Genomic DNA, 22,000 nt, shown 5'->3' on the forward strand with positions numbered 1-22,000 from the left:
CTCTGAGGACTGGGACCACCCCCTGGAGGGGTTGGGGCCACGTGGCTGGGAGAGCCTTCAAGGGGACAGCGGGGACAGTGACCGCTGGCAGCCCCGAGAGCTCGTGTGGGAGTACAGGGACCTGTTCCTTCCACATGTGACCCCATGAGACCCCGTTTACCCTGTTGGATTTCTCCTCTCTGTCGTCCTGCCTTCTCTCTTCACCCTGCTCCCTGCCACAGTGGGCAGCGGGAAAGCTTGTAGAGCCGTCAAGAAACTGCTTTTGGGGGGCACCTGTGTGGCTCAGTGGGTTAAAAACCTCTGCCTTCAGCTCAGGTCATGATCCCAGGGTTCTGGGATCGAGCCCCGCATCAGGCTCTCTGCTCAGCAGGGAGCCTGCTTCCTCCACTCTCTCTGCCTGCCTCTCTGCCTACTTGCGATCTCTATCTGTCAAATAAATAAATAAAATCTTTAAAAAAAAAAAAAAAGAAACTGCTTTTGGTGAAGTCATCTGTCCGAGGCCTGCCTCCCCGAGATGCGTGCACACAGCAGGTGGGAGGCCGCACGCTGAACTACAGCAGGGTGACAAAGGGAACTTGCACAGCGGGGTGACAAAGGGAACTTGCAGGCTCTCGAGACCCGGGTGCGAAGGGCTGGGCCGGTCGTCCTCTCCCCACTTCCAGAGCCGAGGACTCAGGACCTACTTGCTAAAGTGGACACTGACAGCTGTTTCGCTCAGAAGGGTCCTCAGCACCGTGAACACGCAGACAGGAGTGCTCCCAGCGAGGGACGAAAATGAGTAAGGGGACTGGATGGGACAACCACTCTGCCCCTGGTGACAGCGCTTTGTCTCTCCGCGGCGGCGCCCTTGCCCTGGTGGACACCCCGCTCGAGGTAGCTCCTGACATGAGGGTGTGGGCTGGGTCGCCGCTGTGGGCCATGAGGAACAGGCACCCTGTCGGGTGGCGGACCCCCTGCTGGGGAGCCGTGCTCATGGTGACGTTGTGGGAAGGGACCCCGCCGGACCCTCCCCCGGGGCTCCTGTTGCAGAAGGGTTCCCAGTAAATGCTCGGCTGGAAGCAGATCATTTTAGCTCAGGACAGGGATCCAATGAATCAACATTTTACTGATGATTCTGGAATTCAGATTAAGTGACAGCTGACAGACTGGTTCTGCCCATACCCGCACGCTTCAGGCTGAAGGTGCCCTTGCCCCCCCCCCCGCGGTTGTTGCACAAGACACAGACGTGTAGCCAAGTCCGGAGCGTGGCCAGGAAAGCAGGCTCACGCACCGAGAACAGGGGACCCATGATCACGCCTCTGCCCACGGGTCGGTGACCACAGAACACCCCTCACTCCGGCCGCAGGAAAGGTAACATCTTTCTTCTCTGAAGAGCTGAGGGCATCTCCCATCCGTGAACGTCTCAGGCTACCAATCAGCGATGACGCAGAGAATAAGCAAGAGAAAGCTGTCGGTGGAAATGGTTTAACCGGAAGAGACCAGACCCGGGGAGAGCTTTTCCCTTAGGACTTCCCAGTCTTAGCTGCGGGCCCGAATGACCAGGAGCTTTCAAGACCGCTGACAGTGCCCCCGTCCCGTCAGGCAGAGGGAGTACCAGGTGTCAATACTCTAGTCAATGCTTTGGGCAATTTCAGCGCGCAGCAAAGGTTGAGAATCACTGGCGAGAACAGAGACCGCCTGACATTTTAAAGTGTCCTCACGCTGAACGTGCCCCACGCCCGTGCCATCACAGCGTAGAATCTGTGGGCAGCTTGAACCTTCTAGTTCTTTTTCCCTCGTGAGCCACTTCCCCTTCTGAAAGGGAGGCAAGCTCTTTCTCTGGTTAACTAGGTTATGGATTAAGCACCAGATTGATCCCTTTTCCAGTTCTTTCCTTTGCTGCTGCTGACCTGAGTTCAAAGGGGCCACATTGATCCGTTCCTCAGCCACTTCCCGTCAGACCTGACCTGGGTGCTCCCTGCGAGCTCTCCCAGACTGGAAAGGAATTTGGGGTGGGGGAGCCTCACCTGCACGACTCACGGTGGTCATTCTGACAAAATGACAGGCATTGTGGCGTGCCTGTCATTTCGAGATTTTGACCATGAGATGTGTCGGCAGCGCCTCCTGCGCGCCCCCCAGCCCTGCGCGCCCCCCAGCCCTGCGTGCCCCCCTCAGCCCACAACCCTGGTTTACTCCCCGCAGAAAGGGAGAACGCACCCACGGCCCCCGGGTGGGGAAAGCAAAGGCAGAGGCATAAATTGCTAAGTTCTTTTACTCTGAAAAATCAATGTGAAAAGTTAATCTATTTGGATACCAAGCCGTAGCTAAAGTGAAATCTCAATTCTCTCCCTAAGGCGGGGGGGGGGGGGGGGGAAAGGCAAGGAAATAAATATGCTTGAACAGCAACCGGGTTCCTTCTGATGGTAACGGAGTCCCATCTCTGACCCGGTTTCCCTACTTTATTCTCACTTCCTAACTTTCCAGAACAAGTCTACCTTGAGAATCAGCAAGCAAACCAGCAAACTCACTCCTAAAAAGTGACTACGCAGAAGGTCAGTTCGACAGAACAAACCTTCTCAAACACCTTTCTCCTCTTCCTCGTTCCGGCGTCAGGAGGAGTCCGCCCGCATCGTGCCTCAACTTCCACATATTTTCAAGGGAGGATTCATGGTTTCATACTAGATAATGCGGAACTGTTCCAGCTTCAGAAACTCATCAAAAAGAGGATTTAGTCTATTAAAATGTTCCCAACGCCGAGGTAAAAGTCTATCTTGAATACAAGAGCAAACATAGTTCTGCAGGAAAACTGGTCCATGTGTACCTTCTGTTACACAAGTCAATTCCCGGGTGTCCGTCAGGCTCCGCCTAATGCCACTGGTCTCCGGTGTCTCCGGCCCGGCCACCCGCGCCGTGCACATGGGGGCCCCCGGACCTGGCAGGCCTCAAGCACCAGGCAGGTCTCATCAAGGGTCCAGACCTTGGGGACTTCCTTCGCGCTCACCAAGTCGAGGCCGCTTGAGCTCTGGAGGGCTGCCCTGAGGGTCTCCGGGCACCTCTGGAACGTTAACAAACAACACGTTGACAAGTAAGTGAACGCTCGTTTAAAATTAAGAGCTGGTGTTGACAGAGCCCCTGGGTGGCACAGTCGGTCAAGCGTCTGACTCGTGGTTTCAGTTCAGGCTGTGAGCCCAGGGTCCTGAGATCGAGCCCCACGTTCAGTGCGGGGTCTGCTTTAGGGCCTCTCTCCCTCTGCTCCTCCCCACACACTCGCTTGCGCACTCTCTCTCAAATAACTAAATCTTAGGGGAAAAAAAGGGATGTTTACAAAATAAATTTTGTGCCCGGACAAGAACCGAACTGCCTGGCAAGGGCCTATACGGATATAAGAGAAGGATCCAGCGGTTCTCAGTGGGGGGCCACCTCGCCTCTCAGGAAACAGTGAGCAGTGTCTGGTGACCTTTGCGAATGTCCCAAGTTGGTGGGGGCTGGAGGGGGGCTGGGTACAGGCAGCCAGAGGTGCCGCCAGCCTATAGTCAGAGGACAGACCCCACAACAAAGAATTCTCCAGCCCAGCAGGTTAGCACCCCCCAAACCCGCCATCTACTCGTTTCCCGGGAGCGGCTGCACGGGAAGGGGGGCGCCCTGCTGAGTGTGACGAGGCGGCCAGGGAGTCTGAATGATGGGTCTGGTAAGAGGCATCCCCGCTTTCTCAGAACGGACTCAAACTACGTGGTTTGTTTCCAAGAGAACAAAAGAAGGTATTCTATCTTTAATTATATTAAACCAGTCACAGTAACACTCACCTGACTGAATTTCTTCTGTAGAAGGGCTGGAAATTACACTGGCTGGTGCAGAATGCGGTGGAGTATCCGTCTTTAAGGGTATTAAGTTTATCCTCCTTGATTAAAAAAACAGTAAAGGGATACACGGCTCATAAGTGTCCTAGGAATCAGTTGTGATAACAAATTTCAAAACTACCTGAAGGAAACATTTAAAATTTCCAGCTGACTGGATGACACAAGGCACTAACAGCGGATGTGCCCACGTACTGAGGAACTGAGGCCTGTGTTCCGTTACTAAGTTCGATGGTCACATTGACAACAGTCAAACCTTAACTGTCATCTAAAAGTCTCAGAACCTGTGTTTTGTCCATCTCCAGTGGTATGACGAACACCCATAGGCACCACATATGGAAGGCCAGTGGACATGGTTTCTACTATGGAAAGTTCTAAAACCTGGGCAGGGGGCTGCGGCCAAGTCGGCCCAGGTGTCACGCACCAAGCTCTGGGCCCCCCTTCACAGGTGGGAATGGGGACACGACAGAGGTCTGGAAGCAGGGGGGGTGGCACTCAAGTCGGTTCTGAAGTCTCTCTGGCCGCATGGGAAGCCCTTACGGGATGTCCCCAGTTCGAGGTTGGGGCCTTCTGGTTTCTATTTTGTTTCTCGACTGCAATGACAAGTTCTTTCCCGCCAGAAGCTCTTACCGGGGTGTCGTCCTGCTCCAGGCCTGCAGTGTGTTCACAGTGACCCTCCGGGACGCGGGCGCTCTCGGGTTTTGAGTGCTGGGCTGCAGGGCCTTCTTCTCCTCCGAAGGCGCTGCCGGGGCTGGAGATGGCCTCGCCTGAGGCGGGGGTGTGCCGGGACTGCTGGGGTCTTGGATTCTGCCGGTGGGGGTCCCCTCGGCCAGCCTGGGTCCTGGCGAAGACCCCTGGTGTGGCTGACTTTTCGTTTTCTTTGCTGTGTCGGGAGTTCTCACGCTTAGAACCGGCTTCTCTTTCAAAGGTATTCCAAGTTCATCCTTCTCAAACGTCACGAATGAGCAGTAGCCGTCCGTGGAGGAGATGGCCAGGAAGGCCCCGTCACTGGACCTTGGTTGCCCGAACGGGAGAAAAGGTTGGAAACTGCACCAAAGTCCAGGGGCCCCTCTTAAGGCGTCTTTAATCACTAGAATACGCAAGTTCACGGATTCACAGGCTTCGTGTGAAAGGAGAAGGGTTTGTGTGAGCCTCACGCCCACCCTTTCCCCCCACCCAAGCTCAACTTTCTCAGGCACTGCGACATCCCAGGACTGTCACCAAAATCACCCAAAGGAAGGTGCAGGGACCTTTCTCCACCCCCACCCAAGAAGGAAAAGGAGAAAGGTGATGAAGAGCGAGAAGGAGATGGTGGAGGGCAGGCCCGGCGGAGCTGGGCATGAGCAGGTGGTGGGGGCAAACCAGGGAACCTGGGGGCGCAGAGGACCTCAGCAGAAGGCAGAGTGACACCACGGATAACCACAGTTCTGGGGGACAGGAGCTCGCGGGTGCGGGCTTCCTGCCGGGGGGGGCCTGGCAAGTCCCCAGCAACCAGGTACCCCACGGGGCCTCCCCTCAGTTTGAGAATTAGAGGAATCCCCAAGGCATCGGAATGGCTTCATTCAGATGTTACTGTTACACTAGGAAATGGTATTATAGCAAAGTAGAAATGGCTTTCCTTTTAATGTTAATTCCTTTAAAAAGGTATTGGTAGGGGCGCTTGGGTGGCTTAGTCAGTTAAGTGTCTGACTTGGTTCCAGCTCAGATCCTGATCTCGGGGTCCTGGGATCGCGCCCCGTATTGGGCTCTGTGCTCAGCTGGGAGCCTGCTGGAGACTCTCTCTCTTTCCCCTCTGCTTGTGCGTGCACACAATCTCTCCCTCAAATCTTAATTTTTCTTTTTCTTTTCAAGATGTTATTTAAGAGAGAGAGACAGAGCAAGCAGGGGGAGCAGCAGAGGGAGAGGGAGAAGCAGACTCCCCACTGAGCCAGGAACTGGGACTCAATCCCAGGACCCCGAGATCATGACCTGAGCCAAAGGCAGATGCTCAAATATCTGAGCCACCCAGGCGCCCTTCAAATAAATCAATCTTAAAAAGAAGAAATTGGTAAATATGGGCCCAAAAAGCCAGCTCTAGTGCTGAAAGGCTCCCGACCCCAGGGTCCAGTCCAGGGCACCACACCGCACACCACCTCCCCACCGGCCACTCACCAGGACACGTCGCTCAGGGTGTGATAATGTATGTTAGACACGTAGCCGAACGGGAAGGGCTGCTGGGTGTCGTACAAGAGCACCGAGTCCTCGGAAGCCACGGCGAACACCAAGCGGTAAGGCAGGCGCACCAGCTCCACGCCCGGCTCCTGCGAGGGTCCGTCTGCTGGGGGGTGGGGGTGGGGGGGACAAAGGACAGGAAATAAGGAACAAATGCAAACGCATTCCTCCAAAGCCCTCTCTCCAGGGACATGAACAGCGTCATTTCACTGAAGACCAGGTCTGAGGAGAACCACACAGGAACCAGTGAGGACACCGTGTCCTGTCCCGAGAGTCGGGGGCCCCAAAGGAGGGTCAAAAGGCCAGGACCAGACGTGGGAATGAAACAGGGCAGGCTGAGGGGCGGCTTTTAGAGAAGGAAAAATAAGGGTCACTGAGAAACATTCTGTCAAGTGACATTTTAACGGTCCTTCAGTTCATTATATGCATTCACATTTTTAAGGAGTTAAAAACCGCCGCTTCCGGCCGGGAGGGGAACAGGGACCTGATTTACCCCCCAACCTGGAGCAACCAACACCAGGCAGAATCTACCGCATGCCAGCCTTCCAGACCTCGACCGCCAGGCACTGAAGGGCACCGATCCCTGAGGGACGGGAGGAAGGCCTACATCTGCCTCAGTTTACCACCTGGAGCTCTGGTCCCAGAAAAAGTAGAGAGAAGCCCACAGCAGCCAGCCCGAGCCGACAGGTGGGAGCTGGGAGCGGGAGGCCTGGGCGGCCAGAGCTCACAGGGGCCTTTTCTGTCTCCAGCCGAGCACGGACGGGCGTGAGCATGTGAGGGAACCGCCCCAGGACCGAGCACGAACCACAGGAAAGCCATTCCCGGAGCTCCCTCCGGCCAGGGCGGAAAACCTAGCTCCTGGGGCTCTGGTGAGCACACGTCAGGACAGTCACGGGGCAATTAGCTGTAGACCAAAGGCCGCTGGGGTCCGGTCTAACGAAGAGAAGTAGCTCAGTGTTTCCGAGTAACCTCACCGCATCCCCGAATAAAGCTCAAGAATATTTGTAAAAATACATCCGGCATCCACGAAGGTAGAGTTCACAATGTCCGGCATCTAATAGAGAATTACCAGGCCCACAAAGAAGAAACTATGATCCATAACGAAGGGGGAAATCAAAGCCGATCCTCTGTACGCAAAGACACTGAGAGTCACTATAGACACCGCATTCTGCGTGTTCGAGAACAAGAGGAAAGATGGACCGCGCTGAGTGGAGACGTGGGATTTCTAACTCAGAAAACGGTGATGTTGAGAGGGAGAAAAACAGGTAGCCTGACCGCCAGGCAGTCTGACCTAACACACATGTGGATGGACCCCGGTGGAGGAGACAGGGCAGGACAGAAAAACATGGTCGAAATTCCTCAAACTTGATGAAAACTATAAACCCACAGATCTAAGAGCTCAAGGAACCCCCAGCATGAGAAACCTGCGGATAACCACACCAAGGCCCATTGTGATCTGACTGGTTAAAGCCATGGACAAGATTTCTATGTGTACGTGGAGGGGAAAAAAAACTAAAAAAAACAAAAATCCAGTTCAAACATAATTTCACTGCATAGGAAATGGATGAACGACATTCGACTGCTTCAGCAGAAAAATACGAGTACTTTTCTTCCTTTAAAGTTTAAGTGAAGAAAGTGTATTCGGGACGATGCAAAAAACAGACACACATTCTGAGAACACTGGGCTTTGCTCCAGCTCTCCCGAGTAACTAAACTGAACCAAACCCATGTACGTTTCCCCACAAAATAAAACAAATCACGGGGCGCCTGGGTGGCTCAGTTGTTAAGCGTCTGCCTTCAGCTCAGGTCATGATCCCAGGGTCCTGGGATCGAGCCCCACATCGGGCTCCCTGCTCAGCGGGAAGCCTGCTTCTCCCTCTCCCACTCCCCCTGCCTGTGTTCCCTTTCTCTCGCTGTGTCTCTCACTGTCAAATAAATAAATAAAATCTTTAAGAGAAAAAAAAACCCATGACCCGTAACACTACCGCTGTGCCTCCAACATACCTTGTTCCACCACGGGCCTCAGCTCAAAGTAGACGGGACAGCAGCGGACAGCAAGCGTCGCTTTGCCAGGACACGGAAGGTGAGCGATAGGCCTGGAAAATGGGTCATGACCTTTTTAGAAAGGGCACGGTTACTCACCAAGAGCAAAAAGAAAGGGTCAACATGTCAACAATTTCTTCAACTGCGTACCTTTTAAGATTTTTCCTGGAGAAAACATAAGTCGTATTTGTTACGTTTTCGCCAGATTCCACACATCCAGCTGGGGAAGCAGGGAGAGGGAGAAGAGGCGAGGTTTCATTAGACCGAAGCAGAGAAACTCAGGAGCATCCATCCCTGGCTTGTGACATATTTTCCCCAGCTAGCTGTCTGCCCCGGACAATGTTTCTGTGACTGAGGACAACGACGAACAGCCCCAGTCTGGGCTCGGCGCTTATTCCAGGCTCTACCCGCCTGTCCCCTCCCCTGAGCGGCCCACCCAGCCAGGGCAGCTTCAGGCCTGGGCAGGAAGACCAGGGCAGGGGCCCCTGGCTATGAAGACCTCCACCAAGGAGACCGGCCACTCCCTCCCGGAGAAGCACTCTCTCGAGATGCCCCGGCTCCGTCCCCGGGTTTGAGCCTGGCTGCCTGTGTCTGCTCTTTGCTCCTTCCCACCCGCCCGCAGGAGCCGGGAGGCTGCCAGGGGATCCGGGCCTCTGCTACAGCCTCGGCCCCTGCAGCAGCTGACCTTGCTCTGGGGACAGCCCACCCTGGAGCTCTTCCACACGCACCCCAGGATGTCTTTAAGACAAGGCCAGCCCCAGGCAGCGCAGGACCGCTGACCACAGCCGCCCTTGGACACCTCTTTCTTGATACCCACACATAAGACATCTCTCACCTGCGACCACTCCATCCCCACCGGTGCGGGCAGAGGCCCCGTCAGCACTGGTTCCGCCCTCCCCCGCCCAGCCCATCTGAACAAGCCACGGAGCATTTCTGCCTTTCCTCCACGCTCGCGCAACCACGACCATCCGTTGCGACTCAACTGTCTTTCTCTTCACCCGGTGGGGTTTTCAGTGCAGCTCACAGAATCGGGGGCTTATCTACTCCTCTCCTGCTGCTGCTCGGCTCCGCTGACTGCTCGCCAGCACTAACCTGGGTCATGCACCTTTTTACTAGCTGCCTAATATTCATGGCGGTGAGAACACCGTAACTCATTCACCGTCTTGTTAATCAGTACTGTTGTTCCAGAGATAGAAACAATAGACACAGTCGAAAACAGACTCTGTCATACTAGGTTTCATTTCTTAGAGACTAAGACGAGCGGCAGATAGGCTGACGAGGACACGCATGTGACGGTGACCAGACTATTTCCTGAAAGGGCTGTGACCATTCACAGTCCCACCAGCAATACCCACGTTCTGCTTGCCCATCAGCAGCAGGTATTTTCATTTTTTTCTAGTCTGAAAATAATAAAGAGATACCTACTTGTGTGTCACTTTAATTTGTTTGTTACTGAGCATCTGAACATTTTCCTGTGTGTGCTGAATGCATAAATCTGCCTTTTTGTATCTTTCACTCATTTTTTTCTCTTCTCAATTTGAAAGAGCCGCTGTATGTAATGTACATAAGCTCTCTCTTTCCTGACTGTAAAAAGAATTTTCCAGTTATTTGTCGACTGATTTCGCTTACAGGGTCTTTGCCGTACAAAGGTTCCCCAGTCAAATGCCATTGAAATCGTCCCTATTCCTAGGATGTTCTCCTACATGTTCACCTTTTATTTATTTTATTTTTTTAAAGATTTTATTTATTTATTTCACAGAGAGAGACACAGCGAGAGAGGGAACACAAGCAGGGGGAGTGGGAGAGGGAGAAGCAGGCTCCCCGTTGAGCAGGGAGCCTGATGCGGGACTCAATCCCAGGACCCCGGGATCATGACCTGAGGCGAAGGCAGATGCTTAACTGACTGAGCCACCCAGGTGCCTCTTACATTTTACATTTAAGTACTGAATTCACCTAGAATTTATTTTTTATATATAAGTTAAGGGCCTGGTATCATTTTCTTCCAGACACCTGCACACTCTAGCTCCATTCACTCAATAATTCATTCTTCCCACTGAAATACCATTGAATACCAAGTCAGATATTAAATTCCCTTTGATCTCAGGACGTATTTCTGGACTTTCTGATCTGGTCCACTCATCTGTTTACTCCTATACTAAGAACCATGTTGATTTGATGATAGTAGTGCGACTTTAGTCAGGCAAACACTGCTCAAGTATTATTATTTTTCATACTTTTAAAACTATTCTTGGGGCACCTGGGTGGCTCAGTCGGTTAAGTGTCCGACTCTTGACTTTGGTTCAGGTCACGAGCTCAGGATCATGACATTGAGCCTGTGACAGGCTCCATACTCAAGGCAGAGTCCGCTTGGGATTCTCTCTCTCCCTCTGCCCTTTCCCCAACTCATGCTCTCTCTAAATGGCTAAATAAAATCTTTAAAAACAAACCAAAAAAAAAGCTTGTGAAACCCACCTGGAGTGAGGAGCAAAGATCCATCAGGAGTAAAACTCAGTCGACGAAAGAATGACTTCATGCTGTCATCATGAAACATCCGGTAACTTCTCGCCTGTGGCACACAAGTTCAAACACTAATCCAAGTCTTTGCATTTCAAGAAAGGCTTATCAGGTGGTTTGTTTTTTTTTAATTTTACATAGTATCATTTATTAGTCACATAGTAACAGATGAAATATATTACAAATCAAATAACCACTCAAAACTATAAGAGTAGGGGCCCCTGGGTGGCTCAGTCAGTTAAGTGTCCAACTTTTGATTTCGACTCAGGTCATGATCTCAGGGGCCTGGGATCGAGCCCCGCCATCAGGCTCCGCAGTGAGCAGGGAGTCTGCTTGAGATTCTCTCCCTCTGCCCCTCCCCCACACTCTCTCTAAAATGAATAAATCTTAAAAAATAAAAAAAACAAACTGCAAGGCTCTCATGAAGACTAACCATGCATTTGCATTAAGGAGAGCTGTGTGTGTTGGGGTGCCTGGGTGGCTCACTCGTTAACTAACTGCTAACTGCTCAGGCAGTTAAGCATCTGCCTTCAGCTCAGCTCATGATCTCGGGGTCCTGGGATCGAATCCTGCATGGGGCTCTCTGCTCAGCAGGGAGCCTGCTTCTCCCTCTTTGTCTGCCCCTCCCCTCAAATAAATAAAATCTAAAAAAAAAAAAAAAAAAAGGAAAGCTGTGTGTGTACATGGGTCTACGTGTGTGTGTGTGTGTGTGTGTGTCTGTGTGTGGCTCTACAGTTGTTGTTTTAAAAAGCCTCTGTGAGGACACAGCACCCTGCCAGTAGTGGTTTGTCCGGAGAAGGAGACAGGGGAGGGGCGGACTGCAAGACGACAACCAGGGGCTCTCCGTTGTGTGTGTGCCCACTTAGAATTCCCAACTTAATGAATACTTCGTGTTCGTGTTCCATCGCCGGCCGCTACACCAGTAACCTATCTTTCCAAATGTGTCTTGAACACCTGTGGGTCGGTTTTTGCTCGGACTCACTGACACTTGATAAACACTAAGCGTTTAGGTCTCCAGGACCCAAAGACCCAGCAGGTCCCTCCTCACTGTAGGGGAGCTCTCCTGTGTCACTAGTCATGGCCCATCCGGCCTTAGTCGGCTGCCTGAGGACAGGATTCATACCACGTCCCTGTTTTGTTCCAGGGACCGACCTGCTCCCTTTTGCCTTAAGTGCCTGCGTCTGTAGTCTTATTCCTCCAGGACCACCGGCCGCGTCTCCACTGTCCCCCAGCAATATTCTCTCCATACCGGCCAGGACGGCATGCGGCCTCCTACCGGACAACCAGACGCTTGATGCGCCTGCCTTCCTGTTGCACAGCGCCGGGGTCCCCCAGGTCAAGAGTTCTCGACCCTCACTACACCTCAGGATCGCAGAGGGGCCCTGCCAACCTCAAGCCAAGCGAATCACATCTCGGGGGAGGGGGACGGGCACCCATATTTCCTAATGCTTCCAGGTGACTCCACAGTGAGCCAGGGTTGAACACCTCTGCCCACCATCAGCAGCTCTCCCCCGGCCCCCGGATGCCCCCAGTGCCATGCAGACCAGCCCAGGGGCCGAGCAGTCTTGACCGGATCCGAGAAAGTACAAGGTAGTTCAAGCGTCGGGGGCCCGAGACCAGTGGTTTAGCGGTAAGATGCGGAGGAGCTCGGGACCCCCACCTCAACTGAAGCCCCGCTCAGGTAGGACGAAGAGCTCGTACCTCGCCTTCCGCCCCTATTCCGGACAGCATTTTTGAGACATTAAAAGCCACACGTTTCTTCTGGGTGCTGTATACCCTCAGGATCCTAAAGAAGGAAGAAGATTCTGACTGATCTCTTCTAGCAAAGGAAGTGTTTCCCACAGAAGCAATCCAGTGTCAAAACTGAAGGCCAGTTAAACAATGTCAGTCTGCAAAACCCCTCACCGTGCCGGTCGTCACACTGTCACACGTTAACTCACTGTGGCGGAAGCAAACCCCCCGAGGCCGGTCACTAATGCAGCAAGGAACTAGGTCATAACTTTTCTTATCGAATGTTTCAACTTGGTCAAGTAAGACGTACTTTAGGCCTGGCCCCTTCAGGCTTTGGACACTCGGCCCAGTAGCGATTTGTGGGACTACAGTGACATTTGTTTCAAACGGTCTTGCCCTCAGGGATTTGCACAAGTGAGGAAAACACCAGCGTATAAATTTGGTTGTTGCTAATCCCTGTTATTCCCATAATCAGATCATTATATTCCTGATTGCCTGAATAAAACACCAAGATCAGAAAATAAATGCACATACAATATAAAAGTGTTTCCTTTTCATAGTCTCTCCTAACTCTTCCACATTGCTGGGCCATCTGGAATCAAAGGTGTCATGATTAAAAGTAGTTGGAGAGGGGCGCCTGGGTGGCTCAGTGGGTTAAAGCCTCTGCCTTCGGCTCAGGTCATGATCTCAGGGTCCTGGGATCGAGCCCCACGTCGGGCTCTCTGCTCGGCAGGGAGCCTGCTTCCTCCTCTCTCTCTGCCTGCCTCTCTGCCTACTTGTGATCTCTGTCTGTCAAACAAATAAATAAAATCTTTAAAAAAAAAAAAAAGTAGTTGGAGACCTGTACCCCTGGGGCTAATAATACATTATATGTTAATTAAAAAATAAAAAAAAATTTTTTTAAATAAAATAAATAAAAGTAGTTGGATAAATACTCAAAAGGGCTATTTTGACCAAGGAGTAATATATCCAGCGCCTCTGATGTTCTTTGTTCCAAGAACACAACTAAATGCAGGACACCAGTAAACATAGCAACAAAACCTCCTTTCAAAAAAGACAAAATATTCTACGTTTACATTAATTTAAGTGGAGTCATTGAAATCACTGCAGTAAACTATAATCAAAAAATGAAACAGGGGTGTCTGGCTAACTCAGTCGGTGGAACATGACTTGATCTTGGGGACTGTGAGTTTGAGACCTGTGGTGGCTGTAGAGATTACTTAAAAATAAAATCTTAAAAAAAAAAAAAAGAAGAAACACTGAACCCCATCATTAGGTACCCCTTCTTGCATAAATCATATTTATATAAAACACTTTTTCTTTAAAAGTTGCCCATGAAATTCAAATGTAATTCAAAGCTCTCTATGCATTCATTCACCCATTCGATAAAGAGTTACTAAGCACTACGTGTAAGGCACTGACCCTAATTAGTTTCCAATGTCTTGTTATGGTTTAAGAATAACATTAAAACCAAATGCTTTATATGAAACCAAGAACATGGATGGATGGACGGCCAGATGGACGAAACAAACCTAGACTTTGCTTTATTATTGAGTAAGTGGAGATGAAAACACTCTGCGGAAAATTTAAGTCAACAAAGAAGACAACTTGCCAAACATGGACGTACCTGTCACAGCTCAGGGTAGCAACATACTGACCCAACGGGTCCCAGGTTACTCCTTGGACGTAACTTTTATGTTCATTGAAGATAGAGATCTTTTGTCCTGCACGTAAAGCACACAACAGCATTACAGAAACCTACTAGCGCACAAGCGGAGTCAACTACAGTTTAAGCACGATGCCCTTCATCCCACTCCGTCATCCCATGGATGGTTCCGGAGGACCTCCGCACCCCGCGTTGTGTTGGCTCTGGGGAGACAAAGAGGACCTCACGCAGCCCACACTCCCTAGGAGCCCGCAGCTTCGGGGGAGAGACACACCCATTGGCAGGCCGCATGGGACACGGAGGGGCGGCAGCTGGGGCAGCAGCGAGGGTCAAGAAGGGGACAAGCCAAGTTCAGCTCTCCGGGTCGGGCACGACGAGGGGGCGTTCCTGAAGGAGCAGCTACTGTGAGCAGATCCACGGCAGGAGGAGAGGGCGGCTTAGGCACATGGAGCGATTAATAAGTAAGGGAGAATGCTAGAGGGTCATGTCCATGGCCAAAATGGCAAGACAGGGAGGACAGGAGGTATGTGACTGCAACTCTGTGGACAAGGAAAGAAAAGGTTCTGGGAATTCAAGGTGCGGCCGAGAGCAACACTCAGCTGGGAAGTAACGTGCACGAAGAAGATGAAACCCAGGTTCATAGAGAACTCAGGCTGTACCCTAGTTAGGAGGTGACAGCAGGCCAGGCCGGAGGCGAGGGCCCGAGCAAAAAGCAGGGATGGAAAAGGGACTCTGTGGAAAGAGATTAAACCAGCAGTGCGCAGGGGCTACCTGGATAAAAGGAGGAGGAAGGCATAAACCCAGGCCATTCAAAGCAAAAACAAAAAAACCCCCAAAACCCTCTTCTCTGAAAAGGAGTCTACACTCGCTCAGCCGTCTACAGTCTGGCTTCAGCTCCCCTGACCCCGTGACCCAGTCGATGTCCGGGAAATGCAGCGAGTGTGCTTCAGGTTAACTCCCCCCACCCCAAGTCGTCCTGCAAGTCTTCCGGGGAGTCTGTGACATGAAGGTGGCCCGGGGCTGGGTGACAGCATCTCCTCAGACACCAGAGAGTCTTTTTATTTATTTTTATTTATTATTATTATTTTTTAAAGATTTTATTTATTTATTCGACAAAGATCACAAGTAGGCAGAGAGGCAGGCAGAGAGAGGAGGAAGCAGGCTCCCTGTGGAGCAGAGAGCCTGATGTGGGGCTCGATCCCAGGACTCTGGGATCATGACCTGAGCTGAAAGCAGAGGCTTTAACCCACTGAGCCACCCAGGTGCCCCCAGAGAGTCTTTTTAACCCACAGTTGAGCCGTTAGGTCGGTGTGTGAGTGTGGGGGTTTCTGAAGAGGGGCTTTGTAAGCGACCTGCCCCGGGGCCCGAGCGGCTCGCCGCAGGGCCCCTGTACTTGCTGCTCCCACGCGCTGGAGCTCGTCCCCGAAGGGATGCCCACGCCCTCCTCGCCTGCTCATGCTCCTGGGGCTCAGGGCAGCTTTCCTGGCACTATGGCTACCGACGTCACACCCGCTGTGTATCTGACACCCCACCAGAATGCAGCCACCATCTTGTAGGAAGTAATGACCTGGCCACGTCCAAGTTCATTACAAGTGGCTTCAGGGGGCTGCTGGGTGGACTGTCCACACAGACGCTGAAATTATCCAGGTCAATGGCCTGGTGTGGGGAAGAGAAGACGACAGGGACACTGGCCGTCCACGTTGCAGAGGTTGGGGACTGAGTAAGAACATGACAGAGGTGGGGCAAGACAGAGGGGTCTGGCTGGATGGCAGGATCTCCAACAAACAGACTTTCACAGAGTGGATAATCCGGAGGTGCAGGGGGATGCCTTCTCCAGCCTGACTCCCTCCCAGTGCTCTCAGGCTGCGGGAGCACCAGCCAGGAGCACAGTAAGAGGCAGCGAGGAAACATCAAGTTTGAGTAACCATCCGCAGAAGGCAAAAACGGTCATGTGTTAGGCACTAACTGGCTTCTTGGCAACTCACTTTTGGCCATTTTTGTACCTTCTCACACGTCTACCATCTCCCCAACTAAAGAACAGGTTCCATAAATGAGCGAGGTGTCCTCGGCTGTCCTCGCTCTCAAACGGACACCTGGTCCTACCCTTCCCAACATGGCGCCTTCAGTGCCCATTGATAGTGACGACGGGCTAAACTGCCCAAGACCTTGAGTTCCACGAAGGTGAGCCCTGCCCCCAACATGTCCACATCCCCACGCATGTGGGACGGACCTCGCTCTGGCACCACGACCAGGCCTCTTACACTTGGACTGGGACCTGAAACTAAGTTGGGTCCATGACACAGGCGCCCACCGCTGCTGACCCAGACACCCATTTTAGTTCACTCAGAAACTCTTCTTATGCCTTTAAGATAAAGCAGGTTATGGGCGCCGGGGTGGCTCAGTCGGTTAAGCGTCTGCCTTGGGCTCAGGTCTCGATCCTGGGAAATCAAGCCCTACACTGGACTCCCAGCTCAGCAGGGAGTCTGCTTCTCCGTCTCCCCCTGCCCCCATGCCCTCTCTCTCTCAAATAAATAAAATCTTTTGGGGCGCTTGGGTGGCTCAGTGGGTTAAAGCCGCTGCCTTCGGCTCAGGTCATGGTCCCAGGGTCCTGGGATCGAGCCCCGCATCGGGCTCTCTGCTCAGCGGGGAGCCTGCTTCTACCTCCCTCTCTCTCTCTGCCTGCTTCTGTGCCTACTTGTGATCTCTGCCTGTCAAATGAATAAATAAAATCTTTAAAAAAAATTTGTAAAATAAAATCTTTTAAAAATGATAATAATAATAAAAGATAAAGCAGATTAGACTTTTTAGCCACTTAGAAGATTCCTTCCCCCTGACAATAACAGAAACATGTCAGCTACCTTTACCGACGTCCCATATGATGGCCGTGTTATCCACAGAGGCAGAAGCCATCAGATTCCCGTCGGCTGCCCAGCAGATATCGTACACATCTTCTAAGTGGCCCCTGGAGTCCAAAGAGGAAAAGGAAGGGAAACGGCAAATCTCAATAAGCGAAAGACCTTCAAAAATTTACAGGCAAACTCGGAGACCATGCATTAGGATTTTAGAAATTTCCACTGGAACTAGATCAGCTGCAGCTAGGGTCTACTATCTTCAGGGGTAGTTACAGCTTTGTAACTGGTTCAGTCTGACTAACAAATATTTTTTAGGAGAAATAAAGCTCATGTAGGGGGGCCTGAGTGACCCAGTCAGTGAAGCGTCCAACTCTTGGTTTGGGCTCAGGTCACGATCTCAGGGTTGTGAGAAGGGGTCCCGTGCTCCCTGGCTCCATGGTCGTGGTGGAGCCTGCCTGAAATTCTCTCTCTTCCTCTGCCCTCTCCCCACCAACCCTCTCTTAAGAAAGAAAGAAAGAAAGAAAGATCCATTTTCATCATGTTTCTAAGACAAAATGCAGGGCACCTGACTGGCTCAGTAAAGCATGCAACTCTTGATCTCAGAGTTGTGAGTTCAAGCACCATAACGGGCATAGAGCCTACTTAAGAAAAAAAAAATTTTTTTAATAATAAAAAAAAATGCATGTGAGCTGAATGCATTCAGAGCAGTTGGGTAAACCACCCCTGTGGGGGCCCCCCGCCCCACCCCGGTTACCGCAGGGTTTTCACGACAGTCCAGTTCTCCTTATTCAGCTGAGCCTCATCCTCGTCCTGAAAGGCGAGCTGCTCCGGCTCCTTATTGTCGTTCACCTTCCACAGCAGAATGACAGCATCTGGGCAGCGAGCGATTCAGGTAAGACAAGCCATGCTTCGGGCATATGCTCCTTCATTTCTGGGCTTTTAGGACATTAAACCCTATTTACATTGTTCAATAGATACCACGGTCACCGCGAGTGCCTTCTAAGAATCTGGACAGGAAAAACAGGTTTGCCTTCTGATCTAAAACTCCAAAATCAAACTCCTACCAGGTCAGAGCTATCCAACGTGATGTGCGACAGAAGGGTCCCCAGGCCAGGAAAACACCACTGCAAAGCAGCCGACTAGGTTAACAAATCCTAAGGAACTGCCTAGGAATGGCCGAATAAGGAAAAACAAAGAACCACCAAGCAAGGATCGGCAAATTGCTCCCAGCTGTGTAAGCTTCAGCGGACTTAGCGTCTTGACTCCTCTGTTACCTCACCTGCAAAATGGGGTAACAGCATACCTACCTCATACGGCTGTCTCGGGGATTAAATGAGTTAACACGCAGAAAGCACTTAGAACACAATGCCTAGCCCGCGGTGACAAGTGGACACATTAGCTGCTCATACGGACACATCAGATATCTCAGCCTGAGGTCATCCATTGTCTGGGTGCTCTAACTTCCTGAGCTCTGACCCCAACTCACCGCACAAGTCTGAGCACCACTCGGCTTCCCTCTGAGTGCCAGTCACTGAGCCGGCAGTATGGGCACAAGTGAGGAATTCTGGGAGCCGGGTGGTGAGATCAGCCTTGACATTGGCAGATGGACACTCTCCACTGCTAACAGCAGGTTTCTGGGCCTCCAAGTCCAAAGGACTGGGCAAAACAAGGGCTGCCCTGTGCAACCTCTCAGCAGACAGCCTGCCAGCCTCCCCCAGTGGCACCCCCTACTTTCCACCTTTCCCTCTGTGCACACACGCCCTGGACATCATGGCACTGAACTTCACCCGATCTCTTTCCTCCCTCTGCAAATAAAACCTGCAATGTGTTTTATTTTCTAGTAACTCCTAGACTCTTCTGGTGTCAAAGCATGGTAAAAAGATTTACTTTTTTTGTAGCAGTTTTATGCTATTTAAGCACAAGCAGAAAATAGGAATCCCTCTACTCTCATCAAGCAAACATAATTTAGAGGGTCATTCACACAATACTCCCCCAAGTGAATTAATTAATTACGAGAGATGTGGGAAAGACTGTGATCACTTGGATACTAAACCAGCAATCAAACAAGGGCCAGGACAGCTGCACTGGAACACGGTAGAAGGGTAAGCGCCTTCCTACTTGTCTCTACCAATGGAATGGGGTGAGGGGGAGTCGCTGGGGGGAGGGGTGCATTTACAACCAATTCTTCTCAGGTTAAGCTTGCTATCCCCGGTCCCCTCACGCTTCTCAGAACGTTATTTTACTAAAATATCTAAATAACGGATTGAGAGGTCAAGTGACCTCTAAAATAGAAAAGCATACCTAGCTCAGATCTCACTAACGTGAGACACAAAGGTATCTGGTTTCTAAGGAATTTTGAAGGGTAATACTCATACTCACCATCTCCTCCTGATGCTAAAATTTCCCCATTTGGAGAAAAACGCACGACATTGACTGCTTTGGTATGGCGAGCAAGGTTGGACAAAAATTCAACAATGGCCTTTCCGTCGGGTCCTTTCTCCACCTTCCAGATCTGATGAGAACCAATACACTTGTTCAGAGAAACACACAAATGGGCACCTACCATACGGTCCTTACTAAACACAGCACTAGGCTAATTATCAGGAAGGAAACGGTTTTTCTCTTGATACATCAAATGGAACTTCTTTCTGAAACATAAACAGTCCCATTGCCCGCGGCCCTCCGTCCTACCTCTTTCTAGGGCAAACTGTTCCCCAACAGACACTGGCTTACTTAAAAATAATGAGCATGGGGGCACCTGGGTGGCTCAGTGGGTTAAAGCCTCTGCCTTCAGCTCAGGTCATGATCCCAGGGTCCTGGGATCGAGCCCCACGTCGGGCTCCCTGCTCAGCAGGGAGCCTGCTTCCTCCTCTCTCTCTGCCTGCCTCTCTGCCTACTTGCGATCTCTGTCTGTCAAATAAAAAAAAAAAAAAAAAAAAAAGCGGGACAACTACTGATAAAAAAAAAAAAAAAAAAAAAATAATGAGCATGGAGCCTGTCAATCTAGGAAACACTCCCCAGGAGCAAAGCTTTCTTTTACTTTCCTGGTTCAGTCAAGGCCCTGAGAAGCTCTCTCTCGGGGCTAGATGACCCAGCAGTCTGAGTGTGCTGACACTCGTCTTCCAGGAAAGAATGGAGAAGGCGGCCTCAGAGGCACGTCTCTGCGCCCCCGCCCCGTTTACCCTGACGGCGGTGTCCACGCCCGCGGACGCCAGTCTGTGGATCCTGCCGGCCGCGCCGGGCTGGAAGTCCAGGCTGTACACCGGCTCCTTGTTGTGCCAGGCTATTTCGCAAGTAATGACTTTCATCCTCCCGAGTCTTGAAGGAGCAAAACAAATTCCTCCGGCGCCGCTCTTTTCCCAAAGACAGAGGAAAGCTGAAAATCGTGGGCAATGAACTGAGTATCAGAGCAGGAAAGGCGTCCTGAACGCTCATTAGGAGCCGGGAACCCTGCTCCTGAAAGACGCACGCTGTACCGGGAAAGGATGTCAGTACTGACCTCGCTCGAAACACCCTGCAAGTGCCCCTAAAATGCTTCACTGAGCCGAGGCTGCTGGGCTTCTTTCACTGCTGTGTCCGGAAAAGCAAAATGAACACCCAGGCAGAGGAAATCAAGGGGCCGGGCCCTGCTGCGCGACCGCCCCCGCTTAGTGGGGGTTGGGGGGCGCTCCCGGAGAGCCAGGGGCCGGGGTAGCTCGGGTGAGGGGCTGTCCGGGACAAGGGGCCGCCCGGGGGAGGCCGCCTGGGGGAGGGGACCTACTGGGGAAAGGGGGCCGCGGCGGGGGATAACCACCTCCCAGAGGCGGGGCCACCAGGCGGACGGGGTCGCCCGAAGGAGGGAACCAAGGCCAGGGGGCCAGAGGGGACCTGCCCCCGTTCCCAGGCCGCAAGGGAAGCCGAAACTAGGCCTGACCGGGAGGAGGCCGCACAGGGTCGGGGCGGGGACCGGCCGCCCGAATGCACGCCATTCCGGGGCTATGCCGGGACCCCGCGGCCCGCCCTCAGCGAGATCCTTCCGCCCCCGTCCCGCCCCGCAGGGAGACAGTGGGGACGCGGGGGCCAGCGCCGGGGAAGCAGTACCTGCAGGCACACGGTCAGTCCACTGCACGCCAGCTCCCGCCACCGCTTGCGCTTCTTCCCGCGCGCCGCAGGCCCCGCCTCCTGATGGGCGGGGCTGCCCGCGACGCCCCGCCTCATTGTGGGTGGAACTCTCTGTTCGTCCCGCCTTCGTGTGGGCGGGATTTGCGTGGCGCTCCGCCCCTCCTCCGGCCGCCGGGAGTGGTCCAGAGGTGCTGAGTCCTCCAGATCCCTGGCGGCTCCCGCCAGTTCACTAATTACGTGCGCGACCGACGCCTCGGTGGAAGGATAGATGAGTTCATCGTCTCATTCAATTATTTCTTCCCTTCTTAACTCTTGTAGCAAACATTGCCTGAGCATCTCCTAGATGCTGGACCCTATGCTGGCTCTGGACAAGCAGTGGAGAAACTCCCACTGACTGACCCTCAGGGAATTGACAGTCCAGTAAGAGGAAAAGAGGGGTCCGGTAGGACAGGTGGGGACGCTGTAACTCGGAGGGCCACCCGAAACCACCCCGTCTGTCACTGGTCTTTTTCACAGCGAGTGTTTGAGAGCTGTAACCTGCATCTGGCCTCCTCTGGGTCTCTGGAGCTTCAAGTATCAGTGAAACAAAAACTCTTTTCTCCGGCCATCTGTAGTCATGTATGCAAATAATTATTTTAAAAAGGACTGTGAAAAAAATGTGTAAGGAACAATGTGCTCTTACAGTTCTGAGGCCGTGGTTATTTTGGATTTGAAAGCTCAAAGGAAGTTTGAAGAGAAGAGGGCATTTAACATGGGCTTCAGATCAGAAGAAATGAAATCTTGCCATTTGCAACAACGTGGATGGAACTAGAGGGTATTATGCTGAGTGAAATAAGTCAGGGAAAGACAATTATCATATGATCTCTCTGATATGAGGAATTTGAGGCAGGGTGGGGGGCGTTGGGGGTAGGGAAGGAAAAAATGAAACAAGATGGGATCAGGAGGGAGACAAACCATGAGACTCTTAATCTCAGGAAATAAACTGAGGGTTGGGGGAAAGGGGGGTAGGGAGAGGGTGGTGGGGTTATGGACATTGGGGAGGGTACGTG

General features: G+C 52.1%; 1 protein-coding gene across 1 annotated transcript; it reads right to left on the minus strand.

The window, feature by feature from the left end:
* Positions 1 to 2,233: 2,233 nt before the first annotated feature.
* CHAF1B (chromatin assembly factor 1 subunit B) lies at positions 2,234 to 20,984 on the minus strand. The gene is made up of 14 exons (XM_080803337.1): positions 20,931 to 20,984; positions 20,033 to 20,226; positions 19,230 to 19,362; positions 17,605 to 17,722; positions 16,857 to 16,960; positions 13,960 to 14,056; positions 12,303 to 12,387; positions 10,560 to 10,653; positions 8,238 to 8,307; positions 8,049 to 8,140; positions 5,985 to 6,150; positions 4,464 to 4,847; positions 3,783 to 3,877; positions 2,234 to 3,034 (listed from the first exon to the last, which is right to left on the minus strand). The coding sequence occupies exons 2-14, from the start codon at positions 20,156 to 20,158 to the stop codon at positions 2,943 to 2,945; spliced, it is 1,656 nt and encodes a 551-aa protein (XP_080659463.1). The 5' UTR covers positions 20,159 to 20,226; positions 20,931 to 20,984; the 3' UTR covers positions 2,234 to 2,942.
* Positions 20,985 to 22,000: the final 1,016 nt, after the last annotated feature.

This window comes from Martes martes, assembly GCF_963455335.1.
Source record: "Martes martes genome assembly, chromosome: 1".
Lineage (NCBI taxonomy): Eukaryota > Metazoa > Chordata > Mammalia > Carnivora > Mustelidae > Martes > Martes martes.

Bases quoted from the DNA above. Each gene is read 5' to 3' on its own strand.
- CHAF1B (XM_080803337.1), bottom strand. From the start codon at position 20,158: ATGAAAGTCATTACTTGCGAAATAGCCTGGCACAACAAGGAGCCGGTG. The intron at 16,961-17,604 runs GTAACCGGGGTG...TTTGGACTCCAG, and splicing joins ACTGTCGTGAAAACCCTGCG to GGGCCACTTAGAAGATGTGT. The intron at 3,878-4,463 runs GTAAGAGCTTCT...TTTTTAATCAAG, and splicing joins TGGAGCAGGACGACACCCCG to GAGGATAAACTTAATACCCT.